Source organism: Ischnura elegans, chromosome 2 (assembly GCF_921293095.1).
Source record: "Ischnura elegans chromosome 2, ioIscEleg1.1, whole genome shotgun sequence".
NCBI lineage: Eukaryota > Metazoa > Arthropoda > Insecta > Odonata > Coenagrionidae > Ischnura > Ischnura elegans.
Window position 1 is genome coordinate 4,330,032 of NC_060247.1, and position 21,989 is coordinate 4,352,020.

The window sequence follows — 21,989 nt, forward strand, 5'->3', positions numbered from 1 at the left end:
GCCTAAGCTTTTAATATGTGCTTACTTTTTGCTGCTGTCTAATTTAAGAGAGCCTGTAAGAGTACCTTGTATAGCACATCTTTTGAGTACAAGTGATTGAGTAAGTGACGATAAACGAATTATCCCTGCCGATACTTACTTCCCTTGCCAACATAGAGAAGGTACAGCTATATTACCTATTTGAGCTAATAGTAAAATATCTTCATGTCATGCTACCAGTATGGGGTCTTTCGTTTAACAAATTTGCCATGTTTGCATTTTCTTTTCACCCACTATCACTTAAATGCCAATGTTGAAAAATATGCTCTCAATAATGAACATATTTCTATAAATAGAGGAACCAACTAGTAAGTATTGCCTCTGGTGTTTGGATTACTATACCATAAATGTGAGTGATACTCGATTAGTATTATATAAGCATAAGATATGATTGTTTTTAAGTCAATTTACACATTGGAGTAGGCCTGCTCCAATACCGGTACTTCCCCTAAGTATATTTCACAATCAGTGGGGAGTATTTAACTCTCTGTTTTTGTTAAAGAATCAATTGTGGTTAATTGTTCCAAAAAGTTCCTTCAGGGCAGTGGTTCTTAACCTACCTAGGGCCATAATACTAAAATACTTTTCTTGCTGCCATGACCTCCATATAAAAAGCATGGAATTGTATTCATTGCTACTTTTATTGTATTTATTATCATTGTAATTTTAAATATTTTTTCGTGACGGTTTCCGAAAACCCTTGTGAAAGGGTCAGTCCACATCACAAGTGGTCATAACCGACAGGTTGGAAACCTATTCAATAAAAGAATGAATGCAATTTACTGAAAGTAAAATCCAAACTGATTTCCAGGAAATGGTTTGGTATGATGTCAGGCTGCCATTAAATCATTTATTCCTGCAAAGTTGTCAGAAAAGGAGGTTTTCATGAAAATGATATTCTTCAAATCTTTGATGTTATTACAAATGTTTAATATTATTATATTTTTAGAAGCAATGTAACACAATGACACAATTGCTGTTGTACATAACAAAATAATTCTAATAATACAATCAATGTAACACATAAAACAATGTTACAATCAACGAAACACATAACACAGTAACACATCTGGGATAATGAAAGAAGCAACAAAAATTCATTATTCATTCTTTTGCATTAGTTTCCTATAGCACCCTCTTTTCAAGGCTAACTCGGATTTAGCGAAGCTTTTTTCCTCCCTCTGTTCTTGATGATGCAGGAGCTGTAATAAAGTTATTTACTTAGGAAAATTTACTCAGTTTTATAATTAGGGAACTACCACTAAGGGTTATATTTATTACTTATGTGGTATGTCAGGTGGAGACTGCATATTCTAATTTATAATAATCAATCTTGTGATCAACAAAAACACTATCATTTTAATCTCTTATATAAAACTGATGAGGTAATTTCATTTAAAGCTCATCATGGCCTCTAAAATCAGGATATGAAAAAAAGATTAGTTATTTACTCCGGAAATCATTGAGTTAAATTCCAAAAATTTTATAACACTAAGGTATCCATAGGTATGATAATAGTAATAGTGTTGTTTCTGTGGTTATTGAATGCTTTATTTTTCATTCATTCTGATGAGTGAACCTAATCATTCAAATCTTCATTGCATTTATTTGCTGCCTTATGAAGAACCTGATTGAATGAAAGAATTCAGAAGTTGAATTCTTTACCCCTGAATATGTATATTGACAGCAGGGGCTGTTTGAGAAGCTGGTCCAAGGTGTGGAATATTATTGAAAGGAACAGAGTCCTGGTTTTTTGCCTGAGACCACATAATGTAGGTGGAGTGTAACTTAATGTAGATGTTACATTGGAATCACCTCAGATAGTGTGTTGCACTTTAATTTGAATGCCTGTAGAGAGTAGGTACTCGAGTACAGGAAACCAATATAACTTCATAACGCTTCTAAATATTTAAGTTAAATAGATTAGAATCTTATTTGGAGTCATATTGGCAATGCTGCTAACTATAGCCTTATTTTTTCTTTGTGGAAAGAGTGTTTGGCATTTGGAAGAAGAGGTTTCCATGCCTTTCGAAGAGTGTTTCCACAAAACTTCTCTGGTCAGCAAGTGACTTTGTAGCCTGTGCTGTGCTGCACAACTTGAGCCTAATATTCCATAATGTTCTTGTAGAAGATGATCATAGAGAAGATTAAGTGGTTACAGTTGATTCACTGAATTGCATCCAGGAGATGGTTTTGCTATACGACAAGCATTAATTGATCAAATCTTCCTTTAATTTGTGAGAAAAGAATTATCCCTTAAAAGCATAAATTATATCATTAATTTATTCTTGTTTGCAGTTAAAATTTGTAAATGTGTATTTAAGTAATCACCATCAAAACCATTCCTAATTTTGGATTCATTAACAGATAATGCATGTACCTCAGTGAAATATTGTGCATTAGTTTGTTTATTGTGTTTTGGTTAATGAATAAGAGCTGATGGACACCAACCTCGATACTGACTTCACCAGCCTAAAGGTTATGTATTTGTCTTACAAGCTCACAGCTCATTTTTTATATTTCTCTCTCTGATATACATATAATCAAAGCCATCTCCACACTGGAATGAACCCATGATGAAACATATGATGTTTAGGGCAATCAATGCGGCAGTTAGGGTGTCGTAGGGTGAAATTATCAAAAAATTAAAGGTTTAGCCATTGTACCAAACAATGCCTGCTTTGCACAGCTGACAGAAGTACTATGTAATTAAAATATATGTTCACCTATGATAAAAATCAATCCACCCACGTTGATCTAATGATGCCTCACCACACTGTGTCTCATGCATGCCCACCTCCACTTCATTTGTAAGTACAATTAATGAATGAAGCAAATAAATTGTTATAGTATTTAATAATGTAAACAAGTTTAACATCTCTCCCTACTTATAACAGTGATTGAAGTTTATTTACCTATATTTTAGATTTTGTAATTCAATAAAATACTTGATAATGGTAGGTACATGATACTTAATTGATTCTTGCCTTGTGCGCATTTGCAAAAGGAGAAGTATGAAACTATAAAATTTTACATCTTTCAATTTACATACTTGAGGTGCCATAAAATAATTTTAAAATATAATTTAAAATGTAACTACAAATAAATAGCATGTATATCCATCATTAATACCCATCCCTTAAGCATATACCTCACCTGGGGATATTACTTCAATGTTTTCACCTATTTCTTGTGAAATGAGGTCTGCTTTTTCTATAAAATAAGAAATAATTACATTAAAAGAATGTTGATATGACTTTCATAATTAAAATGCTACCAAAAAAATGAAAAATAAATTGGCACAGCAATGTAAGGTTGACCATCAGTAGCCATAATATCTGCAGTTTAATTATTCCAAGGATACCGAATGCCTGTCAATCAACTATGAGGGACAGTGATATAAAGCCACTAATATAACATGAAATATTTCCGAAAGCCCTATAGTTACATCGGTTTGTTTAATCTTCATAATTTTAAAATCGTATTTTGTTTATCTACTTTAAGTCTCAGCTATACTTTATTTTTATTTCACTTCTATTTACATCTAAATTGAAATATTATCCGCAAGCATGCATGCATATTCTTTAAGGAATAAATTTTCATGGACATATTTTATAACTATTTAAGCAACACAAAATATTTACCTGCAATTTTATCAGGAGGCATATTGGAATTAAAAAGTATCGGGGTTCTATCCATCAAATCCGGAACAATATTTTGTACCTCTGCATCAATTACCAGGGATATAGGTGGCCTGCCTCCGCCAGTTTTCATTCGATTTTGCTTTTCCTTGGTCGATGCACTCCTTTTGTTTTATGTTAGACCACCATGTTTTGAGTTAGGCCTCCGATCGCTGCAACATAATAATTACCTCTTATATATTATTGCTGCAAAGGCCATTGAAATGAATGACTTTTCGTGCACTCACATTTTACCGGTAAAGTAAATGAACACACAGGTATTCCATACTGTAAAATTATAAAATGTTAACCTACCTCTCGCGTTATGACAGACGACGTGTGCTACATCTGCGTTATTTGTCACCAAACATCTTCTTTTCGACGAAGTGTTGCCATATCTCCTCTTTTATCTTCTTTTTTTTTACATTTGCAAGTATATCTAGGGATACTTTCCTTTCCATGGGAGTATTATGTCGATATTTATTAGACGCGGATGCCGTGATCGGGCTTCCGTGAATGTTATTAAAGTCACTCGAATTTACCGCGGTAGTGTGGCGCTGGTTGTCAAGTAAACAAATGTAACGCCGTCGGTGATGGTCGGTGATTGGTCGATCAAATAAGCATTTGCTTGACGAAGCTCGCCTTGTTTCAAATAAGGCCAGCTTGATCAAGACCAGCTTCGTCAAGACGAGCTTATTTGTTGACTATGAAAGCGGCAACCAAATAAGCTCGCCTTGACCAATAAGGCGGTCTTCATGAAGACGGTCTCAAGTAAACAATCAAGACGCGACTATGAATACGGCCCCAAAAGTTGAATCCCGACATCGACCTGAAGACGCCGGTTGGAATACCGGCGAAACTGTCGTCACAAAGAAAATCCACGCGGTGAAACCCAGGAACATGGAGACATCATCTAGACAACGCCACGGAAAACTACGCATCAATACCTAATTGTTTTTAATTCAACGAGAGAATCCATTCCATGCCAAAACACAGGGGAATTAATTTCGTCAGTGTTCTCAAAATGAAGGGACGCGTTTTCTTTTCCTAACAGAATGCTCTTTCAACTGAGATTCCTTTCTTTCCTAATGCAGTCAAAGAGGTTTAATATTCATCGGTCAAACTGCTCATCAGAGTACATAATTCTTAAAATTGATAAAAAATAATTATTATATAATTTCTACGTGATTTTTACCTAATGAGGTAAGGAATACTTAAGTGATATGGAAAATAAAATCAACGAATGACTTAGTGGACTTCCTTTCCTGGAAGCCGCTAAAGCAGCCATTATTTAACCAATTATCATTTGAAATTTTCTTAGAATTTTCCACTTGAATAACTCATCTGTGGCAGATTAATTGCAACGGCTTCTCCGCAATCTCTCTCTGAGAAGTAGTATTCTATTTTTTTTAAGTTGAAAACAAAAATTCGGTAGAACTAGTAAATGAAAGGGAAGCACTACGATAGCTCTAAGCGGTGGGTGGTATGCAGCTTAAAAGCTAAAACATTTCCTTATTTCGGGGGTTCTAAAAATCTCTTTTTCCCGCAATATACTTCCCTGTTATAGCCATAAACCAAAGCTCATTAGAATTAAGGCATTGAAGAAACTTTATAAATAAATGGAAATTGGATATTCTGATCGTATACACTAAAATGACTTTTACTTATGAACTGTTTGAGTTTTCATAGAATTCGTTGTTGATTCATGCATTCAGAAGAACATTATCTGAGGCTACTTTTGTTCCGATGTTGGGCATAATGAAATAAACCTGAATTTTATTAATTAACGGGCCAAGTAATCATCATTCACTTTTCTCGTACTATTCAAATGCCAGGCCGAATGAAATTAATTATCCTTACTAAAACACTCATTTAAGAAAATCTTTTACGGATTTCAGCCAATTGATGAATCTTTCAAGGTTAAATTAAGAACATATATTTGTAAAATGAGAGAAAAAATGGCTAATTTCTTCTCGAGGCAAGAGAGAAACAGATTTCTTGCGATTATCATGATGGCCAACTGAAAGGTGTCGAGTCATAATCCAGCCAACCTCATATCTGGAGGCAATTTTGAAACAAAATGGGGATCAATTGGGAAAATTAATATTTTCCTTTGCCTTTGACAGTGAGCAACTGGCAGGGAGCGCGGTCGGAGAGACAGCCGCCCTCCCAATTTCCACTTTCATTCGACGGACATTTTTTCCGGTTCCTCATCTCGAGTCCCCCAAGGGCTCCTCCCCGTCCCTCGCATTATTCCGCCTTTCCAACCCCCCCGAAAAACCCACCAGTCCATGCCACTCACGAAAAAGCCTCTCGGCTTTGGTGCGATGCTCCCCGTCCACCTACACCACGAGAGCAGCCACTCCCCCGTGCAAATATAACCGCTAATTTCCACCCAAAAGTTCCGCCTTCGCATTCCACCCAGACAGCTTTCCCTCTTTTTCGATGCCCTCTCCCGCTCATTACCATTCCCTCCTTCCATTCTTCACGTGACTTTTGGCAAACCTCCTGATCGAAATAGTGCTGCTCTGTGAAGACATACATACTATTGACGCTTGACTTTTGAGAGTAACGGACATGTCATAAAATTACAGTGCTAGCGCGAAGGATAAAAATATACGGAGGAATGGATGTGTTCCGATTGTTAATAAGGTACGGCGATGAAAACTGCCACTAGCGCAATATGATTCAGAAAAAAATCATTCATTCATCACATGATATTTAATGGGTAGTAACGGGAACTTTTTCCAAAAATATACGAATCCGTCAGAATTCGATGAGCTTTCTCTGTATCTATGTCTTGCACGATGTCTGTTCTCGAGACGATTTTCTCGTTTAAAATTCCGGCTGCCGTCTTAAATCTTCAGAGCATACAGGTTACCTGTATATAAAGTTGATACTTTTCTAAATTTGTTAGCACCTAACATTTCATGCATTTACGTATGCAGAGCTACTGCGGTGAAATCATCAATTTTTTTATTTCTACAGCAGCAAAGTAGTTATTATCCCAATTGAGAGCACATCACTGCTAGGCGTCATCTTAAGTAGCAGAGGATTCTTTGATATGAAGATTCGCATAAGTATTTCGATTGGCTGCGCGAATTTCCGGAAAAGACTTTGAAATCGAAGCTTGAGAGAGGACGCATACTGCGACTGATTTTTCTACTTTATTTTTACATCGTGCTTTATACTTCCATTGGGTGGTTAGAATTTCGAGTCTATGGCAAACAAGAAAGAAAGTATTATTGTCAATGAAAACGTTATCACCTTCCTAGACACACCTTCCCTGAAAAGGGAACATTGCCATTAATGTCCCCTCTCCCTGAAATAACGTCTCATAAGGAAAGACCTTCAAGTGTCACCAACTGGTCTCGTGTTAATTTTTCTGGGCGATTAGGAATGGATACTCATGACATATAGTTTTCGTTTTAGCTGCCAACGCTAGAAACTTTTCGAGATATTTGCGACGGAAAGTCCCAGGAAAACGCCAACGTGAATTCAACCTGCAGGACAAAAATAACACCGTATACTCCGCTGCTAGGATGCAAAGAATCGACCAATAATAAAACCAATAATTTTTTTTTCGTTCGTGCGTTAAAGGAATGAAAACGAACCACCGCGTTGGCTGGAAGAAAACGCGAGAGAGAGCTAGAATTAGATGGACTTATTTTGATGAGCAAAGAAAAATATATGTGGTGTTGGCGTGGAAGAATACTGGGAAGGATGAATGTGTTTTGGCGGTGGGAATGGAAGCGAGAGCGGGGAAGATGGCTGAAAGAATAAAAGGAAAATGGCTCGCGAGAGAATCCGGTTGTCCGAGTTGCATTCAGCACTTTGTCTTGTGGCTTCTCTGCGGGATCACTCTCACGCTGATACAGTGCCATAAATCTATAGACCTTTACACCTACACACTAGCCGTAAGCCAACTCAATAAATGTGTGTCAGTGTGTGGTGACACCATCCGTCAAAATATAAAAAGGAAATGCTTCGCCTAGTACTTATGGAAGCCTTTTATTGGCCGGGGGAAACCCATACCTAACCCTTGGGCAAAATATATCTCTTAATTGATCGTTTCTGCTGAACGTGGAAATATACCTAGTGGTGCTCCAACATGATGTTCTTCGTGTCGCTATGAAAGGCTTCTGCTCTTAATTACTAAAGCAATCTATTTTTTTCCTGTCGCGCGGTCACTGAACCTTTAGCGGCTTCCAGCCCTGTAGACATGGATATTAAAAAAATGTTGCTGTTTTCTGATTCGTTAGATGTGTATCTCAAATAGTTGTTGTTAAATTGTATAGTCATAGTTTTATCTTTGAAGAAACACATGTTTTAACATTACTTTACAACGAAATATGAGGTCGCAGGTTTGATTAAAGGAGAAAGTGCAAAAATATTTGATATTATGCAAAGATGTGCATTTTCATCTTATATAATGTGACGAAATTACATAATATCTCACCGTAATTATAACTAGCCTATAATTCATCAGAAATTCAGGGAGAGGCAAATTGCGCTGCATAAAATCATTTCCTTACCGTTTTAATGCATTTTGTACAAAGAGGGAGAAATATCTATGTCCCGTGGTTTTTTAGTCTTTCCTATTCCTTTAAAAGCCGGACTTGCATATCCTTTTTAATCTGTTTTCTGTGATATTTTGATGTTAGTAATAAAAATTATAAATGACACTCCTATGGTTTCCAATTTAGGCGTTTTGAATGCGACGGTTCTATTCCATATCGACACCTTACTTTTGTACTTACTAGACCCTTACTTTTGTACTCCATTCTTTGCTGAGCTCTCAGTTTATGTTGAGGCATTGGAAGAACTCTTTGCGATTAGTAATTTTAATAATTCAATACTAATTTGCAAGTAGTATTAAATTATTCAAATTACTAATCGCACTAAAGAAATGCTCACTGAAGATGCCGTTGGTAGCGTTTTCCCTGTCGAGTCAATATTCTCTGTTTATCGGTTCGGAGGCGTCCGCAAAGATTAAATTGATGATTGTTTTTCGGGTAAATGCCGCGTTGACCCACTTAGGTGGACGACAGTTTCAGGCGCGTTCCAGCTCCCGTCTTCGGGTCCAGAATCCGACCATCTATGCGTCCAGCAAAATGCGTATGAAGAGAGTGAAACCCAAAAATCAGTCTTTGTTAATATTTTTTCCTTTACATCTCAAACTGCATGATTTACCGTTATGCGTCCAGCAAATTTGGTTCTCTTTTCAAAGTTGAAGAGCTGCCAGCAAAATATCCACTTGGCTTTATAGTACAGTAATAATAATTTTTCTGCCGTTTAGCAGAGAAGGGATATTCTCAAGTTTTGCAAGACAAATTTTAGCATAAATTCAATTCGAGGCGAGTGTCATTAATTCTGCGTCATTCCTCATTTGAGGATTTGTGCATTTAAATGATGTTCCGTGACTCTTAGGAGGGCTGGTACGAGGGCGAGTGGGGTTGTGAACATATTCGAGATGCGAGGGAGAATGGATGATGGTGGATCTCGGGGCACGCGCTGGACTCAACTGGAGAGAATGGAACAGGGATGGCAGTGCAGCGTGGGGTTAAGAAAGGACGAGGCATTCTTTGTGCGTGCTCTTGAACAATCTCCCCGGCTTTTGTGTGCGTGAGAGGACGAGCAAGTCAAATAAGAGGAGGTTGCGGTCGTAAATAAGGGCCGACGTCTCCCACCCCACTTGTCCTTCCATCCCCCAGCAGGGAATCCATCCACCACCCTCCTTAATCATTCGAGTCTTTTCTTTGCCACTGATCCTCTGACCCCCCAAGACCTCACCCCCCCCCCCCCCCCAACGCTCTCCACTCATCCCTCGCCACTACTCCCGTCACTCATCTTGTGACAGCGGTGATTTTCAATTCGCTCGTTTTTCTCATTCCAATTTTAACGCATTCTACTCCAGCGCGCCGCTTTTTCCACTTTAATTCTGGTTTAATTTCAGCCCTCTAACAGAAAATATTAGGATAATGTTTGTGGTCAATTTTCTTCTGTAAACGCTTATAAGTCTACCTGGGTTCAGAGGAAATAAGATTACTTTGCTGTCGAAGTCTTCTAAACGAACTATAATAGGCTGAAGCTACTTTTCTTCGCCATCCAGTTCCATTAATTAAATATGCTTTGGTAGCTATTCCTAGTTCTATTTATAATTTTGGCGTGTCCTCGGTCAAAATTCCTCCCTTATCTCGTGCTCTTAGTGTGCTGATTTTAAATTGTATCCAATACATTAGCTTCGCTCATTTTTCAAATGATTTTATGCGATATTTTCTCCCCGAGACTTACTTTTTATTTTTAATGCCTAATTAGCTATTTCAGTCTTATATTTTACGTAATTTAACGAGCTCATCAATTAAATGAGACGGAAAAGTAAAGAGTGAAAAGAAAGTTATACTTTTCTTCAAATTTCAAGCCCAGATTAATTTCATGGAACTATTGTATGTTTGGCTGTAATAATTGGTTGCAATGGTTCTATTCTCAAACTTTTATGCTGTTGCATTGCAATACCTCGCAACTTTATACTCATGTTTTGATATAAAAACTATCTATATTTTAATCCATGCAAAATTTTAAAGATTAAATTAAATATTATCTTCACCATATGGAATGGTAACCCAGTTCCACGAGGGAAGATAATATTCTAAAATTTAAGATTTCATAATTCAAAGTCGACCAAAAGTAAAGTGTCGTACTGTGCCTTTTTAAACCCCTCTTAAGTCAATTTGTCCTTTTAAGAACTATTACAAAGCTCAGCGATGATTTTTACTTCGCCATCTTGCATTAAGGCTCTACCGCTCTACTCTCTTAGCGAAGTGAATAGTGTACCGTGCGATGACGTCATTAAGCGTTTCAGCTCACGTGACTTCAAACGACATTCGAGCACTTTTAATTAGAATTTAATGACGTTTGTGGATTACTAGGAGAGTTCTGGCTTATATATTTGGACTCGAGAGAAAATTATCTATTCAATGAGGCTTATTAGTGTGATGAAAAAATGTCATGCATTTCCATTGAGTCAGTTTCATTGATAATCACCGTTAGAACTGTTGAGGGTTCTTGAATTTGGCTGCATCGTTGAGACATGAGGATTCCACCATTTTTCGAGCATTGAGTGTGCGCTGAAAGTGAATTATTGGCAATCTTGAGGTTCTCTCCACGAGAATGCTTCTTTCTGGGAAATTGGAAGGAGAACATCGGTGGTTGATTGCGAGGTCATTCTCCTTGTTCCCAGCGATGAAAGAGGAGCGATTTCTTTAAAGGCATTAGCGCCCCATTCTTATCCATGTGAACTACCATAGCCAATGAGATCAGTGACCTTCTAGAGGAAGTGTCCTACGAACTACAAATTTTTATTATCCTTTACGAGACCATTCTCGTGCTTTCGGCTCGAATTTATCATAGGCTTTCCCTCGCGATATACCGCAAATATTCGCTAGAGGTTTTCCTTTAATATTCTAAAGTTGCCTGGTAATAACGAATTGAACACCATCAGTGTTTAAGCATTATCCTATCAATATTAATGAATGCAACGAACTTATTTTTAACAATGTTCGTGGAAATAATCTCTGGGGCTTTCATTATTAGTATGTAGGTTTATGAAGGGACTTAAAAAGTAACATATCCATCTACCACATCCCCATTGTCCTCGTCTTTATTCCATTTCTCTATTATATGTTCCTATTCATTTCTCTCCTTGCCTCTGAATAAAGTTCAAAGCTCTAAACATTCACCGATTGAGAAGTTAAGCATCAGAGAAAGCCTATAACTTGCATGAACAATGATGTAGTGTCGAAAACTGGTCCTCAAACACTGGCGATGACCTCATGATAAATTAGAGTCAGGAGATGTAAAAAAATCATTTTCGGCAGACATTGTATATCTGAAAGCTTGAAGAATAGCTTAAAGCTTAACAGTATGGTTATAAACAATAATTCCGATTAATCTAAGTGTGAAGGGCATTTCTTATGTTAATGTTTATTCTTAATCAATAATTTTACAAACTGCTCAACAATCGTTGCTCTCAACAAAAAAATCAAATATCCTCCTGGAATTCATAAATGCAAATGGAGCAAAGCAGTTATTCGTGTTTTTGACCGAGTTACACCAATTTTAAAAATCTGAAAAAAAAATTAAAATTGTTCTTTGATGCAGTGGTAACAACATATTTTGTATTTGGCGTGTCCATTGTTTCATAAAAATTTTAATTTAATTTTGAAATTTTCAAACTTATGTAAAATTTTAGTTTTCGACCAAAAGTTTTGAAAAAAATCAGGATGGTAGAGCTTAATAGTGCTTACATTTTAAAACAAAGAAAATGATTCTATAAATGTTGGAAAATATGAATGCATAAATTTGGTAATGTATATATTACATATGTATTTGTGATACTGGGTGTATCGATACTATCGATTGTTAATTGTCGGAATTAACAATCAATCAATTTAAATCTTTACAGCAATGAGAGAGAAGCAATTAAAGAAGTTCGAAAATTTGGTGGAAAAACAACGTCCTTCACCCGAATCCACCTTCAATAACACAGATCGTGTGGTTATAAATCTATCTCAGGTGAATCTTAGTGATTCTGCAACCTCCATACTATCCAAAGGACTTAACTTTGCCATAGCACCCAGAAGTATACCGAAGGAGGAAATAATCACTGGGGTAGAAAATGCTTTACGCAAGCTAAGGAAATCAGAGGCCGATGAAATCAGGGAAGAAGTCAGCCATATCATCAGGAAAGCGAGGCCTCCAAAACCCAATTTGACCAGGGCAGAGAGAGAGGCCGTCTGTGAACTCAGGAAAATCGATGATTCACTGATATTGCCAGCTGACAAAGGGAACGCAACTGTGATCATCTCTAAGGAGGACTACCGAAAGAAGGTTTGCGGTTTGCTAGACGACCCCACCTACAAAGAACTTAACTCAGATCCTACGGCAAAAATCCAGAGGAACATCAAGGACCTCATGAAGCATTCGTCAATACCCCAAGAGGAGAGACGATCACTGATCCAGTCGGCTCCTAAACCTCCACGACTATATGGCCTGCCTAAGATTCACAAGGATGGGATACCACTCCGGCCTATCGTAAGTGCTATTGATTCACCGACACATAAGCTTGCAAAGTATCTTGCCCATAGCCTTCGGCATTCTCGGGCCTAACTGCAACCTATGTGAAGAACTCCTTCCATTTCATCAATATTATAAAGGAATATAAGATTACGGAAGAGGATCTCTTTGTTAGTTTTGACGTGGTATCTTTGTTCACCAAAATACCTATTGAAGATGCCATCGAAGTCATTAAGACTCTGACAGAAAAAGGCCTTCCGAAAGACATTCCGAAAATGGTGGAGTTTTGCCTTCGTAATTGCTATTTCTCTTGGGGAGGGAAATTATATGAACAAACGGAAGGGGCATCCATGGGTTCTCCTTTATCACCTGTCGTCGCAGATCTTTATATGGAAGAATTTGAACGAAAAGCCCTGGATTCTTTCCCTATGAAGCCGAAACTCTTCGTGAGATATGTTGACGACACCTTCGTCATATGGCCTCATGGGACAGATAAACTGAAAAGATTCCTTGAACATCTTAATAGCCAAAATAATTCCATCCAGTTCACCATGGAAATGGAAGAAAATAACCAACTTCCCTTTTTGGACGTTCTCGTCAAGAAGAAATCAGATGGCACATTGGGACATTCAGTCTATCGTAAGGAAACGCATACTGATCGCTATTTGAATGGCAAATCACACCATCATCCCAGGCAAAAAGCATCAGTTATTAAAACTCTATATCATAGGGCATATTCCATATCGGATACAGATTCGCTCGCAGGAGAGAAACAACACCTCCTTACCACGCTCCAAGAAAATGGCTACGATCGGGTTCTGATTCAAAAAATCGCGCGTAGGGAAGAAGAGAAAAGAGATGTGGCCTTGGACATTGCAAAGGAAGACCAGCAAAAGGCAAAGGCACATGCTCTCTTGCCATACGTGGCTGGAACGTCGGAAAGAATTGCTCGAGTTCTCGCCAAACATGACGTTCTGACGCGATTTATAAGTTTGAAGAAGACCTCTGACCTCCTCCGGAGTGAAAAAGATCGTCATCCATCAAATATCTATGAAGGAGTGTATGAAGTAACGTGTTCCTGTGGTTTATCATACATCAAGCAAACATCTAGATCCCTCAAATGCAGAATAAATGAACATCTTAAGGCAACCGAAAAGAAAAATTTTCGTCTTTCTGCGGTTGCAGAGCATGCATGGTCGGAACCTGGGTACGTCATACTTTTCAAGGAATCGAAAATCATCGCCAGGGAAAATAAATATTTCCCTAGGCTGATAAGGGAGGCGATTGAAATAGCGAGTCACCCAAAGAACTTCAATAGGGAAGACGGCTATCCTTTATCCTCATCTTTCAAACGGCTTTTCCAACAATGGAATTAAAAATCAACATCCGTCTGACTAGCTGTAAATAAATAAGGATCACAGATCTGCAAATCATTTGGACCCGAAGACGGAAGCTGGAACGCGCCCGAAACTGTCGTCCGCAAAACATGTATCAACGCGGTGTAAACCCGGAAAACCATCACCAAATAACTAACCGCGGAAGCCTCCGTAATAATTGTCGGAATAGTTTGGTTGGTAACCAAAATAAATAAGTTGGTGTTCTCGAAGTTTGACTGTTTCTCTTTTCCGCTTGTGTCACGTCGATGAACGCAAAGTCACGCAGTCTGTATAAAAAAATCATTCAACAGGTTATGGGCCCAGCTACGTGTGGCAACATTTTATAGAAATTTACGTGACTAGTGAAGTGCGAACCTAAGGAAAAGTGATCGCGAGTATTCCGTCATGGCAGAAGCGGAGAGTTTGACGAGGAGCATTTCCAAGTTCAATGGCACCAATTTCCAGCTGTGGAAATTTCAAATTAAGACTGTATTCCTCGCTTGAGGAATACTAGATGTGGTGCTGGGAACAAGTCAACAGCCAGCAAATCTTCAAGATACTGCAGGGAAACAGTGGGTGAAGGAAAATGCAAAAGCAATGTGCATTATAGCATCCTCAGTTGAGTATTCACAGCTAGAGTACTTACTTACGTGCACATCGGCATCTGAAATGTGGGAAAAGCTATGTCTCGTGCATGAGCAAAAGTCGGAAGCCAATAAGCTTCTTCTCATGAAGCGGTTTCACGAATATACAATGGGGCCGAGTGATTCTGTCGTAAAGCATATTGCGAAGTTACAAAATATTGTGGCCCAACTAAAAGACGTCGGAGAGCAGATATCGGATCTTGCTCTTATGGCAAAGATTCTGGGGAGCCTTCCCGCTAAGTTTCATCCACTAATTACGGCGTGGGATAAAGTCGCAGCAGCTGACCAGACCGTAAAGAGACTTCAGGAGAGGCTGATCGCCGAGGAAGCAAGAATTACGGAGATAGAGGAGTCGGCGAGTGCGTTTGCAGCCATGTCGATAGATAGAGATGAAAAAAGGGCAGTAGGAAAACAAGTTGGAAGTAAGCGGAAAGCCAAAATTGTTTGCTTTATATGTGGAAAACCTGGCCACATTGCCCGAAATTGCAGGAAGAATAAAAAGACGGAGAAGAAGAAGAAGGAAGAAACAGGATCTGGGGATTCTGTGAGTGCTTTTGTTGCTTTCAGTAAAGATTCTACTCATGAACGCAGCAAACCTGTAAATGAGGCAAAAAATGTGAAAGATTTTATCTCACGTAGTGAAGTAAGAGAGACCTGGCTCATGGACAGCGGTGCGTCTAGGCATATTTGCTACAGACGTGAGTGGTTTAATGATTTAGTTGAATGCGGAGATATCTCAGTTACTTTAGGAGATAACACGAAGTGCACAGCTGTAGGAGTTGGAACTGTTGTAATCCGCAAGTACGCAAACAAAAAGTGGGAGCTTGGGAGAATTGAAAATGTTTTGTATGTGCCTCAACTTCGGAAAAATCTTTTCTCAGTCGGCGTATGTACTTCAAGAGGTTTTGAGGTTAGGTTTGCAGGAAATAACGTGATGGTGTGTCAAGATGGCAAGGTGCTAGCTACAGGTGTGAAACAGGAGAACGAAATATATAGAATGTTATTTGTTGTAGTCACTGATTGTCAGGCCAATCTCGCGTCAAGAGATAGCTTCAAAGTGTGGCATGAACGTCTGGGACATCTGAATGCTGGAGCGATGATTCAATTATCTAGGTTAGGCATTATCGAGGGGCTTAACCAAGCAGGAGGTGAAAAATTCGTTTGCGAGGCTTGTCAGCTGGGGAAATCTCATCGTAACACATACAAGAGTGTACCTGGAGACAGGAAATGTCAGCCTTCTGACATAATACATGCTGACGTATGTGGTCCCATGAACGTTTAATCCTTTGGTGGAGCAAATTATTTTCTTTTGATAAAGGACGAAGCCTCAGAGTTCAGGTCCGTATATTTCTTGAAACACAAGTCTGATGTTTTCGAATGTTTTAGAGAGTTCAATACTCTTGTGAGAAATCAACGAGGTCGATTCATTCGAGTATTAAGAGTTGATCGTGGCACTGAATTCCTGAATGAAAATATGAAGACTTACTTAGTGGGTCATGGAATTGTACTGGAAACCTCTGCGCCATTTATTCCTCAGCAAAATGGTCGTAAAGAACGAGACAACCGCACAATTATGGAGAGTGCGAGGTCAATGTTGATCGCAAGAAATCTTCCACACTACCTATGGGCTGAGGCAGTAAATACAGCCGTTTATTTGAGAAATCGTACCACAATAAACAAGGATGGTATCACACCAAATGAAGCTTGGACTGGAAAGAAGCCCGAACTATCTCATCTGAGAATTTTTGGAGTAGATGCTTATGTTCATATTTCAAACATGTTTAGAAAGAAGCTGGACCAAAAGGCGAAGAAAATGGTAATGGTTGGTTACCAAAGTCAAACAAAGAACTACCGTCTCTATGATGCAGAAAGAAGAAGGATCGTAGAGTCGAAAGATGTCAAGTTCAATGAAGCAGATGAGAAAGTGCAGATTAGTAAGCAAGAATTCCACTTTCAACTGCTTGGAGAAGAAGGAAATGAAGAAATTGATGGGGAAATAGGCCAAGATTATCCAAAAGTTTGTAGTCAAGAAACTCAGCTATTGCAAGGAGATGAAGTAGCTCAACGTTGTTTAAGAGGTAAAGAACAATTAAGAAAACCTCAGCGATATGGTATTGATGTAAGTTTCGCGGAGTGTGCTGAGCCGATCAATTATAGGGAAGCTGTTACGGGGCCTGAGAAGGAGAAGTGGAAGAAAGCTATAGAAGAAGAACTATCAGCTCACCGGGTTAATGGCACTTGGACTATTGTTTCGAGAAATGGCAAGGAAGTGATAGACTCGAAATGGCTATTTAAAATTCAAGACTCTGAAAGTGGCACACGCTACAAGGCTAGGTTGTGTGCAAGAGGGTTTAGTCAACGACCAGGGCTTGATTATGAAGAGACATTCTCACCAGTTGTGTGAGGTATGACTCTTTGAGAACTCTCTTGGCAGTTGTAGCTGAAGAAGACTTGGAGATGGTCCACTTTGATGTTAAAACCGCCTTCCTGTATGGGGAATTGAAGGAAGAGGTATATATGTCAATCCCAGAAGGCATTGAGGTAAAATGTAATGGTAATTGTGAGCTTGTATGTAAGTTGAATAAGTCATTACATGGTTTGAAACGATCTCCAAGAACCTGGAACCAAACATTTGTTAAATTCCTCAGTAAATTTCATTTTGTTGCCAGTGATGCTGACAAATGTGTATTCACTCAAATTAAGTGTCCTAATAGAATGATTTTAGCTTTATTTGTAGATGATGGTGTACTGATTGGGAGCAATATGGAGATGATTATGGTGTTCTGGAAGCTCTTGGTAAAGAGTATGAAATAAAAGTTTCAGAGGTTCGGAACTTTTGTGGCATGGAAATTATGAGAGATCGAGCCGCAGGTACTATTCATGTTCATCAGACAACTTATGCCGGAAAAATCCTCAGGCAATTTCAGCTATTTGATTCTGCTCCGGTGGATGTTCCTGCTGTTCCCAGTGTAAGGCTGAGTGAAGCAACGGATAATAGTGGTATTACAAAATTTCCATATCGCCAAGCTGTAGGTTCACTTTTGTTTCTAGCTGTTGTTAGTAGACCTGATATTTCTTTTTCTGTTAATTGTGTGAGTAGGTACTTGAATTATTATGATGAAAGCCATGTTAATGCTGTAAAAAGAATTTTCAAATATGTCAAAGGTACAGTTAATTATGGTATATTGTACAGTAGTGGTAGTTCAAGTGAAGATTTGATATGCTTTAGTGACTCAGATTTTGCAGGAGATCCTGATACTCGTAGGTCAATGACTGTATGTGTGTGTTCGCTGTCAGGTGGTCCAATCACTTGGGTCTCTCAACGTCAGAAAATTGTGACACTCAGTACCACTGAAGCTGAATATGTATCTGCATGTATGGCTGCCAAGGATGTAGTATGGTTGAAGAAACTGTTATATGATATTGGTTTTAATTGTGTGAGTTCAACCCCACTTTATGTGGACAACCAAAGTGCTATAAGGCTTGTCAAAAATCCCGTGTTCCACAAGCGGACTAAGCATATTGATATTAGATACCATTTCATTCGTGAGCAGTATGAAAGGAAAATTGTAAATGTTGAATATGTTCAAAGTAACGATCAGTTAGCAGATATCTTTACAAAACCTTTGTGTAAGGACAAGTTTGTTAGATTTAGAACATTATTGAATATTGTGCCTTCTATTTCAAAGTAACAGTGAGTTATGTTTTTTCTTTGTGTTCTTACTGTTTTTTTAAGGAAGAGTTATCACAAATAGTGGGAGTGTTGGAAAATATGAATACATAAATTTGGTAATGTATATATTACATATGTATTTGTGATACTGGGTGTATCGATACTATCGATTGTTAATTGTCGGAATAGTTTGGTTGGTAACCAAAATAAATAAGTTGGTGTTCTTGAAGTTTGACTGTCTCTCTTTTTCGCTTGTGTCACGTCGATGAACGCAAAGTCACGCAGTCTATATAAAAAATCATTCAACAATAAAATTAATACTAAAGATATGGTTAAAAAAATAAAATTCGTTCTTCAATTTTTTGGGGATTAATCCATTTTTAAGGCCTGAAACTTAAGGGAAACATAATTTTTATGTAGTGTATATTTTTTATTTTGCAAAATATCTGGGGCACTTTTCACCATCTTAACCAGCTAGACCCTTTCAAAGGCGCAAACGTTTACGTATTTAATTTATAATTTATGTTCGAAACCATCTGAAATATTGTCTCGCCTCCTTTCAGTATTATTCCTTGAAGTAAAAGTATTCCGCTCGTAAAGCAAGGCTTGTGACCTGAAAACAACGCCCTTCAAGAGTGGTTGTGCTTCTTGATGGTGGGCAAGCGTAAAGTTTTCGTCAGTGAAATGGAAAATGAGTGTTAAATTGTGAGAGAAAAATTAATATTCATTTATTTTTTAATGCATGCTCTGAAGTGCAAAGGGCAAATGGTGATTGGGACGTGTTGTCAACCCTTCGTCTCTCTTCATTACCTATCTGTCATCCCAACTGTCACAGTTTGAATCGAGGATGAATACTGATTTGGCAAGCAGTTTTTAGGCGAACTTTGGCAAAACTTTAATGGGGATCTGAGAAGGACAAGGATATTCACAGCATCGCAGGGAAGCGACCTTTACCAAGTGGATCGTATTCAAGTTCTATATTAAATTTCTATCCATACTGTTTACGCCATAAACTCCTTTGAAGATTAATTGGAAGGCTCATTATTATATGTTTCTAACGTGTGGGTTATTACATCTTGATGAATCATGTTTTTTTGGCAGCGATCCTAAATAGTGAAACTAAACAGCAATCTTCACAGTCGAAGCATTCAGACAAGCCACGGATGAAAAAAGCCATGATAAAGTGGGAGCCATGTCAATCCAGTGCTAATTTTTTCGGCTTCGTGCAATGTAAATTGGTTACAAGAGATCAGGTAATCAACAAAGAATATTTCCTTGAAGTACTGAAAAGATTTCGTAATGCCGTGAGAAGAAAATGACAGCGTTTATGGCCCAGCGGTGGCTACCTTCTTCACTGCGATAACAACCCAGCGCATTCATTAAAGATTATGCAGCAATTTTAGCAAAAAACAAGATTTTACAGCTTCGACAGCCACCATACAGTCCTGGCATAGCTCCCTGCGACTTTTGGATGTTTCCAAAATTGAAAATTAAAAATTAAAGGAGAGCGGTTTGACGACATCGAGATAATTCGGAGCAATGTGACGCGCTAGCTAAAGGCCCCGTTCACATCACAATCATTGTCAACCAGCGTAAAGATGACGTCAGAACCAGCGCGAGTTCACATATACCATGGTTAGACACTGGCGACATCTGAAGAGTGGTAAAGTAAGTCCAAGTGAAAAATGAATTGACAATAGCGAATTACCAGTTGGAACGAAATGAAAAATGTACATGAAAAAGTTCTTGAGTTAATTGAAATGATTTTCAACGTATATGCATATTATGAGCTGCTTATGAATTAAATAATTGCATTCCAGCATCGTCGAGAATTGTTCCTTGCTACGTAGAAGTTAATTCAGATGCGTTCGTCCAACTAATAATTTCATCGATATCGTGGTTTGCATTTTTCTATTGAATCCGAATTAAAGTGACAATTCGTAATGAGTTGGTTGTTATCAACAACATATACTACTACTTGGCCTTGATTCGGATGTGTAGACAAATCATTGCTGTAGGTGAAGAGAAGAGGGCCTAATCTTGAGCCTTTAGCGTCAATTGAGGCACACTTTTGGTGATTTGGAATTGAAATACACTTGTCGCTGTATTGCGGTCCTATAGTAATTATTGTTTTCTGATTTTGACAAAGGACATGATCCAATCTGATGCTATACCATAAATTGAAACTATTTAACTTCAATTCAATGGTGGACGAATAACTTGCTGAATGTGACTTGAATATTTTTGGAATTAAACTTATGAAATAAGAGAGATATATTTTTTGTGATATTCAATATCACTCGACCTTTCCAACTTTATATTCTATAGTTATATCTAACTAGCAGTTAGTCTGATATTTTATATTGCTATGGGAAGACCTTTTGTTCAAGGATGAACATAAGTGATCTTTTTTAAACTGGGACAAAGAACTCTTACCAAAACATTAAAATCATTGTGACCATCAGATTTTCATTAAGGTAGTTTCGTACATTTAACATTATTCTAGCAAAATATTTATAGAGATTATTAAATATGTCCGTAACAATACAATGCGAGCTAATGTCTAATTCACTACGATCTATAGCATATCGCATAACTTACATCAGGTTTAAAATCTCATAATATACAACAAATTACGGAATGAATCTATAACACTTTTTTAGAATTAATTCTGACGAATATAGTTCAACAATAACGGCCGTCTCCTCTTCGAATGCTTTACTTTTTGTTTTCTTTCCTCCTATTCCACCTTGGTGCTGCTTCGCCTTCTTCTTTTTCTAACCAACTTGCGTTCACATACGCATAAACTACCGTCAACTACGGTCGGAAAACGATGGTCAGAATCCCAACCACGGTTAACGGTAACTTGCGTTCACATCTCGTTTTGTAACCATGGTCGGGACTAACTGGCGTAAAAAGAGCGTAATGTGAACGGGCCACTCTAAAATCTGCGTTTGAGGATTGCTTCAATATATTGAAGCACCACCGGGAACTAGTGGTTCAATCAAATGAATACTGCATGCCACGGCCCATCCGGACCGGATGAAGGAAGACCCCAGCCGGTGCATAACACGAGAAATATTTGCTGCAATGCACATATAAATATCAAACTATATCGACCATGATATTGATAGTTAATCTGAGTACGCCAATTACTTGCATTGCTTAAATTTTGCTGCACTCGACAGTACCAATCAATTTTCCATTGCGCCATTTCTTTTGAAGTTGGAAGAGGATTACAACAACGATTGTGATGAACAAATTGTTTCCCGCAAACACTTAGGAATAGTTTCCAAGTAGGCTTCCGCGGAGGTTATGATGATATCTGGTGATTTTTCCGGGTATTCTTCCGCGTTTATCCAAAGTCGCAACTGGAACGTTGGCGAAATATTGTCCTACAAAATGGATAAACGCGGAAGAATACCCGAAAAAATCACAAGATATCACTTAGGAATAGATCTAGCTTCCTTATATCAAAAGTGCATGTTATTTGAACGAAAAG

At 38.1% G+C, this 21,989-nt stretch overlaps 1 protein-coding gene and 1 long non-coding RNA gene across 2 annotated transcripts; one reads left to right on the plus strand and one right to left on the minus strand.

Moving 5' to 3' along the window:
* Positions 1 to 795: 795 nt before the first annotated feature.
* Positions 796 to 4,518, minus strand: LOC124173989. The gene is made up of 4 exons (XR_006868818.1): positions 4,035 to 4,518; positions 3,684 to 3,892; positions 3,196 to 3,252; positions 796 to 1,241 (listed from the first exon to the last, which is right to left on the minus strand). It is a non-coding gene; the product is annotated as an uncharacterized LOC124173989 (long non-coding RNA).
* A 7,667-nt stretch (positions 4,519 to 12,185) lies between these two features.
* LOC124173954 lies at positions 12,186 to 12,887 on the plus strand. Its single transcript, XM_046553117.1, has one exon. The coding sequence runs from the start codon at positions 12,186 to 12,188 to the stop codon at positions 12,885 to 12,887; it is 702 nt and encodes a 233-aa protein (XP_046409073.1).
* Positions 12,888 to 21,989: the final 9,102 nt, after the last annotated feature.